The sequence below is a fragment of the Physcomitrium patens genome, chromosome 25, assembly GCF_059467195.1.
Source record: "Physcomitrium patens ecotype Gransden chromosome 25, ASM5946719v1, whole genome shotgun sequence".
Classification (NCBI taxonomy): Eukaryota; Viridiplantae; Streptophyta; class Bryopsida; order Funariales; family Funariaceae; genus Physcomitrium; species Physcomitrium patens.
Window position 1 is genome coordinate 4,156,686 of NC_143434.1, and position 8,039 is coordinate 4,164,724.

Sequence of the window (8,039 nt, forward strand, 5' to 3'; positions counted from 1 at the left end):
AATCTAATTATGAAAAAAGAACACACTTCTCCTTCCTCTACTCTTTCTTGTGCATACAAATAATTGTGATTGTCCTGTTTCTTCAAAAAAAAAGGACACACTAACAAACAAATGAATAAAACCAACAACCAAACCTGAAAAAGAGAAAGGAGACAGCAGCTCTGCTGTGGGAGGAAAACAACAAATAGGTAAACTAGAGACAAAAACAAGTATTGTCCTTGGCGTTTTCATTGGCTAATATTGTACTTTCATTTATTGTCTCACTTTTATTATTAGTACAATCGAGCTTACAATAGATGTTTCCAAAAGAGAGTAGTATAAATATTACATAGAGTGTAAAAGAAGTGTCTTCGAATTCTGAAGGAATGTTAACGAAGTACGCAATCAAGCAAAGTTTAGAAGAACTATTTTTACTTTTGTGACAGAAGGAAATAGAAAGGGTGCCTCCTAAAGCTTCTAACCTGCTGAGCGGCAATTTCTGAAAACCAAACAAGCAAAGATTAAATCGTACTCATAATCGCCTCAGTCGATTGCTTACCATGACGCTGGAGCCGGACACGCTTCTAAAAACTCTTCCCTCCGCTTGCGTTTTACTCGGGGATGTCGTGAACCATGGCGACGAATCTGTTCAAGACGTCTTGGTCCAAGTTTGCCAAGAGCAGCATATTCTCTGGACCACAGGAGCTCGGCAGAATGAAATTCAGTCCGTCCCACGCACCCATGGTGTTGCGCATTGCATGTGCAGGAGTACCAAATCCAAAGTCTAGCTCGTAGAAAGGAAAATGGATGAGGTATGAAACCGCCACTTCGCCGGCGGGTTTCGGGGCGTACTTGCCCGTGAGTGACGCACCAGGTGTCATCAATTGGACGAAGTCGACAAGATCCTGAAACCATTCGCCTGTGATGGCACCAACCGACGAATGGATTATCTTCGCGGTGGATGCAAATGGGTTGTCCCGAAGCTCCTTGGCAGTGGTTATCACTGTCATCATACCAATCACGTTGCCGAAGTAGCCGGGTGGCAAGTTCAGCATCTTCCTGCCCTCGACGTGAACCCATAGCCGAGTCACTGCGTTGCCAGGAAGATTACGAGCTTTGATTATGGTGCGCCACAAATGGGTCGAGACGCAGTCTGCTCTTGACAGATGCATACTTGGATTCTGCTCCAAAGCATGCGTCTTCAAGCTTGCTATGTCATTCTTCGTTAACTCGATTGCCTTCGGTGTGATATGGGATTTCTTCTTCGTTTCTTCCGCCGTTGAGGTCCTTCCGGATCCTCTAGCTTCTGACCCAATTCCCGAATTTGCAACAGACTCTTTTGAGTCCGAGTTGCCGTTCTCTGTCGTCGTATTGGACAAAGCAATTTCCGCACCAGGTGATACCGTCACGGGCTTAAAGGGGTTGGTCGAAACGGGAGGATTTCTTGGCTGAATTAAATCACGCCGATGATAAGGGAGTAGAGACACCTCCATGCCCCGTCCAATTTCGGACCAAGACTTCATGAAGTGGAGACCAGATCGGCCATCAGCAACTCCATGTGCCCAATTAACTGCCAAAGTAATACCCCCACACTTGAAATGTGTCACCTACAAGAGGACACATCGTCTCTCAGCGCACCTTCATGTCGCAATTGTAGCGCTACCATTGCAATTAAATTATAAAAAAAAGAAAAAAAAGAAAAAAAAAAAGAGACCTGTTGATAGTTGATGTTTACCTGTACAACAAGAGCTGGAAGACCACCCTCAACCGTCGGAAGAGCAGGGTAATACTTAAACCCCGCAGCTGCCATTCCCGAAAGCAAGGGTTGAGGCTGGAAATCGTCCATCTTGAGGTCGACAAGCTCCACATCCACGCTCGCTTCCGTGAAAACAGCACCCGCATCGTTGCAATGGATCCTCGGAGGGCCATCGCTCGTCACCACCCTCCCAGCCAGAGGGTAGAACAAAACCAGCGCATCAGCTAAAGAGCCCCTCAGGCGTTCCACCACAGCAGCTGCGGATCCAAACCCGAACTGCGAGGCTGGGAACGAGCAAATAATAGGGGTGTAATACTGAACCCACAAGTAGTCCAGCTTCCCCAGCAAAAGCCACTCGTTCTCACTAGGCGTTGCTGAGGAGGGCGCGACGAAGCTCGTTTGCACGTGCTCTAGCGATTTCCCTTGCAGTCTATCTTCGAGAACGACCCCACTATCGATCACACTAGAGCTCTCATCCGTGTTCGAACCCATGACACCCAAAATTTGAGAATGCCCACTGCTACAACAACGATCCGAAGACAAGACAAACACAAAGGCCAAAACTACACAAGGTAAAGTAGGTTTGACGGCCAGCAGCGCAACTGAGCTGGAGAGTCCTATAGGTCACGGCAGCACTACAGCCCCTCCTCCGATATTGACTATCTGGTTCCCATCGTTGTCACTGACGCCTGCGAGACAGAACGCAATGACATACGGGATGTAATGAGGTGACGAGGGCTTCAATTATCTCAGCAAGGCCATTCCATGTACGTCAGGCTTAAGCAAGCGATGGTGTACGAGGCGTTCCAGGACACCCACAGCAGGATAGGTACCCAGCTGGTACCTGGTGGTGGGTTGGGATAAAACCCAAGGAGCCCCCCGCACAAGAACATTGTGTGCTTTTTCTTAAAACCCAAATTGAAGCTGCCACTCAACACAGATGACGTAAAAACGTCAGAGTACAAGCTGGTTATCTGTTCAGCGAAATGACTCCAAGACGATTCAAAGTGGTGATGCCACTGCGACGCAGGAAACTCGTTCATCCCGATTTAGACGACATTCGTCATAGACGTTGTCCATCGATGCCAACATCGAATTAGAATGTGGATGTCTTACGTGAATAATATACTTTAATACAAAAATAAAAAATAAGGCCAAATATTTATGACCATGAAAATGTCTTTCTTTTTTATAATTGTGTGTCAGAGAAAAGGAAAAACATGTCATGTGATATGGAGCTTAGCAAATACAGCTGTGACATCATAGTATAACATCCTGAGATGACACGTAACGTCAATGAACCTAAAGTGCGTCAACTGCAAACACAAAAACAAAACATGTAAGAAGCCCAAACCTGGTTGACCTTGGAGCTCAACAACATAAGCTAAGAGAAATCAGTGCAGATTGTGGCTCAAACAAACTATCACATTCATACTTGTTGCATGCCCAAATACGATGAGAGAAGAAACCTGCACGATGAGACCAGGCCGCCCTGAAGATTTGTCGGGGAGCTTCGGATAACCACCCATTCCTGCCGCCTCCATGCCCGTCAGAATAAACGACGGCTGAAAATCCTCGTTGAATTGCACCTCGTCCACATCCGCATCGATGCTCGCCTCCACGAACACGGCGCCCGCATCGTTACAGTCAATCCCCGGCCCTTGCTCGCCGCCCGTCACTACTCTTCCAGCCAGCGGATAAAACAACTCCAGCGCCTTCCTCAACGACTCCCGCAGATGATCTCCCACATCCTTCCCCGCCGGCTTCTCCCTGTAAGCGCACAGCACGGGAGTGTAAAACGGCATCCACTCCAAGTCCAAATTCGAAAACGCCAGCCACCGCTTCTCGCTCGGCGTCTCCGACGCAGGCTTCACAAGGCTCTTGCTCAGCACCGTCAAAGACTTCCCTCTCAGTCGATCCTCCAACACCAGTCGCCCATCATGTGGCGCACTTTGCAACTCATCCGCTTCATGCTCCATGCCGCTCGTATCCCTCCCTCTCCTCTACACCTCGCGGCAATCAAACCCCTTCAGAAAGCTCCACCGCACCTCCAAAATTGCCCAAGGATCTCGAAACCACGGGACTCACCGTGCCATTCCCGAACTTGGAAGAACGCGACTTCGAACACCGAATTCCAGACCTCGAGAACTGTGGAGCTGCGGGGTCGCTGGAGGGCCGCGGAAGGCAATGGCGCAAAGGGGGACAAGGAAACCACAGGCGAAGGATATGCCGCATTCCGATGGCGGAGACAGAGACAGAGAGGGAGGGGGCCGGATCCGCGAGGTGAGCTCCGAGGGGCACAAGCATTGTATTGTGCTGGGGTATTGTACTGAAGAGAGTGACATTGCATTGCATGCCATTGCCATGAAGGCGGCACTTGTGAGCACGACGACGATGTGTTGCTATCCCTGCGTCGGAAGTTTTTCCGCCCATCTACGCAATTCAGGCGTCATGGTCTGCCCATCTACTCAACGATTGTCAAATTCAGGCGTCATGGCCGGACAAGTCGTGCACAAATCATTGGCGTACACTACGAGATATTCCTTTGTCATGTTTACAAGTGAGTGATCGACACTGTCGGACATGGTTGTTGCATTTGTTGTACATGTTTTGGTGTGCAAAAGTTTGAAAAAAACATCATTGCAATATATGTTTAAAAATATCATTGTGTCTTCCAATAATTAAATATATTGAACCATAGAATATTAATTAAGCTTCTTCAATTAATATAATATCTTGTATTAGTACAATAAAAGAAATTGTAGACATATGTTGGAAGAAGTTAGAAGTTTATTTTAGCAAAAATTACTTCAAGAAGATAAAAATTTATACTTAAAGAGATCTAATTGTCATCTTGGATTAAAATCACATCCTCAAGCACAAAATTACATACTTATGGTGACTCCACATTTCTTTTGCAAATCAAAGAGTGGAATTTGAAAGAAGACATTATAAGATTTATTAAAACATTTTTTTTGGAAGATTTGAGTTTTTAATAATTTTCTAAGAGCTTTGTAAAGTCAAGGTTGTTTTAGGTGACTCTAGGTTTATTAAAATAAAATAAGAATTATTATTTAGACAATTTCTTGAATTTTAAAGTAGATATATAACTGAAATTTTGTAGAGGTGTGAATATAGTTGTGTTAAATGTATATTGTAAATTTGAACTTAATCAAATGATTGGATTGGAGATTATTGAAGTTCAAATAAGTTAAGATCTTAAAAATTGGATTTTTAGGTCCAATAGAGTAATCTAAGATTTGTAATCTTTTGCTGATTGGATTGAGGTGATTTTTATTGGAACTAATATTCGACTTGACTTTCAACTTTTGTGCAAAAATTGAGAGCAAGTGAAGTGTTCAATTACAAGTTGTTATCATGGACATACATATTTACCTTGATAATTATCTAGATAATAAGAATAGGTAGAAGTAAGTCAAAATAAATAAATATGATAATATCTTGTGGAAAGCTTTCTAGAAGCTTCATAGACGTTGCTTTACCTTTATATATGTCTATAGATAATTGGTAGGTTGAAAACTTGGCCAATAAGGAGGCCATGTGTCGACATGTTGATCACTTGTAATATAAGTTGGACATATTGCGAACACTTAGGAAACTTGCCTTGCAAATTAAACATATGTCCTGCCAGTTGGACGTGTATTAGAGGTCCTATAGCATATTGCCATATAGTTTTTAATTAAGTAATATATATAGAGGCAAGAGTGAGGCCATCTTCACTCTTCTCAACACTTTTTTTTTCTTTTAGTCTAGTTTCAAGGATCTTATGTTTTCTAGACTTTGGCAATAGCTATTCCAATTCTTCCTTGAATATACATTCTTTCTTCTATTTTTTCACTTTTTTTATGACACAGATTCCACAAGTTTATGTATCTTCTTTCAGTTTGTATCCTAAACAGATTAACAAGAGTACACATACAATATCAGAGCTTTGTCTTTTCTTGATTTAGAGTGGATTACCTCTTTCTCTTGATAAGACATAAGCATATTAGAAGTAACAGATTACCCTCTTCTAAACTTATATTATTTATAGAATTTTTTTTCTTGATTCTTGAATATTGTATTATGTGAAAATATATATATATATATATATATATATATATATATATATATATATTTTTATTTTTTTTTGTGATAGCATGACAAAGCTTGCTAAAATGAAGAATGTAATGGCTCAAATGCAAGATCAAATGAGAGAGTTAATGCTTGCAATGCATTAATTCAATCTATTACCTCAAGAAACAATAAGAGTATTAAGCAATAAAGATATAGAAATGATTGAAGTTGCTTCAACATCTACACCAAGCCATATTACTGCTCGTACAATAGAACTTGTTCAAGTTTCAAAGAACCAAAAATTGGATTGCTTGAGAAGTTTGATGGCACAAGATCTAAGTTTCAAGGATTCATCAATCAAGTATAACTGGTGATTGAACTACAACCTCAAAGTTATCCAACTCAAGGATCATAAGGCAAGTTTATTGGAACACTACTTTCAAGTTTTGCTTTATCATGGTTTTTATTATTTCTTGAATGACATGATCCAATATTGAATAATTTGGAAGTATTCTTAGCGGAGTTTTGATCTATGTATAGAAAACATGATGCAATCCATGTTGCAACCAACTAGATTTGTATCTTGCAATAAAGCAATTAATTAGTGACATTATATGCTTCACAATTTTGATAATTAGCGATAGATATTAAATAGAATGATGCAACATTCATTAGCCAATTTTTCTATGGATTATATTATGAAGCAAAAAAATTGATGCTTAATTTACCTAATTGAATCAAGCAATTGACTTTACTATGAAATATGATAATCAAATTTTTGAGTTTCAATGTGAGAATCACACAAAGAAACCTCAATGTTATTACAATTCAATGATGACACCAATGACTTTTCAATCTAAACATTTGGAAGTAAAAGACATGCAAATTAATGCAATACATTTTAAACCTCTTATCAAACAAAAAAAGATTTGTTGTTGTCATGAAGGACTATGTTTATATTGTAGAGAAGCTAAGCATACTACTCAATATTGTCCAAAGAAACAATGCAACTACAAAATGAGGAATACTGTTGTCAAAGATGAAAACATGTTAAAAAATAAATTTGTCGAGCTACAATAGGGACCATGCGGCTAAAATCTTGTACAATTCCTAATAAAGGTCCTATTTTTTTTTTAGAACCCTCTCTTTATTTTACATAGATGTACGTTTAGGATTTAATAATTATAAAGCCTCTACTTTAATGAATTTAAGAGCCTTAGTTTGTTTTTTAGATGAAGAATTTATTAAAAGTCATAATATATAGTTAGTACAAAAAACTAAATCTGTACACATAGAAGTCATAGGCGGTCATCTGTTATCTTCTAGAAATATTACTTATGAAATACTTCTTATAGATGTAGTAATAAATGGTCATAATAGTCGCATAATTTTTAATGTAATTAGATCTCCTTCTAATCTAGTCATTTTAGGTTTATCATGGCTAAAAAATTATAATCCTGTGATAGATTGGATTTCTTGTAAACTTGACTTTTCTTCAAACATCATTAAGAGTCTTTCTAATCCAGTAGAAAGCCATGAGTCTAGTATAGCCAAATGTGTACTTGTTGGTACAAAAGTTTTTTTGCATGCTGCAAAAAAGAGATTGTCTTTTGTTATTTACACCACACCCATTTTAAATGATGGACAGATTTTAAGTGAAATTTTAAATAAATATTGAGATTTTCAAGATATTTTTGAGAAGAAAAATATAGATAGTCTCCCAAAGCATTATTCATATGATTGTTCAATCAATCTTAAAGAAAGAACTTAGCTGCCATTTGGTCCAATCTATAGTTTATCACAAAATGAATTGGTTGAATTCAAGAAGTATATTGATGAAAAATTAGCCAAGAATTTCATATGCCATTCAAAATCTCCTACAAGAGCTCCTATCTTATTTCTAAAGAAAAAAGATGGATTATTATAAATATAAGAAGATTATCAATGACTCAATAAGATTACCATGAAGAATAGATATCCTCTACCTTTGATATTTGGACTTCTTCATCACTTAAATCAAGTTAAGATCTATACAAAAATAAATCTATAAGAAACGTACAATCTTGTCTATATTAAAGAAGGAGATGAATGAAAGATTGTTTTTTGAGCAAGGTATGGATACTTTGAATATAATGTCATGCCTTTTGGACTCACAAATACACCAATTGCTTTTCAACATCTTATGAATGATGTTTTTTGTGATTTTTTAGATGATTTTGTTGTCTAT

General features: G+C 39.2%; 1 protein-coding gene and 1 long non-coding RNA gene across 2 annotated transcripts; both read right to left on the minus strand.

Annotated features, from left to right (window-relative positions):
• Positions 1–224: 224 nt before the first annotated feature.
• LOC112278247 (shikimate O-hydroxycinnamoyltransferase) lies at positions 225–3,714 on the minus strand. Its single transcript, XM_090247796.1, has 4 exons — positions 3,133–3,714; positions 2,986–3,051; positions 1,715–2,356; positions 225–1,586 (listed from the first exon to the last, which is right to left on the minus strand). The coding sequence occupies exons 1-4, from the start codon at positions 3,712–3,714 to the stop codon at positions 591–593; spliced, it is 2,286 nt and encodes a 761-aa protein (XP_090103922.1). The 3' UTR covers positions 225–590.
• On the minus strand, positions 2,357–3,123 carry LOC149986267 (uncharacterized). The gene is made up of 2 exons (XR_016500826.1): positions 2,580–3,123; positions 2,357–2,424 (listed from the first exon to the last, which is right to left on the minus strand). It is a non-coding gene; the product is annotated as an uncharacterized LOC149986267 (long non-coding RNA).
• Positions 3,715–8,039: the final 4,325 nt, after the last annotated feature.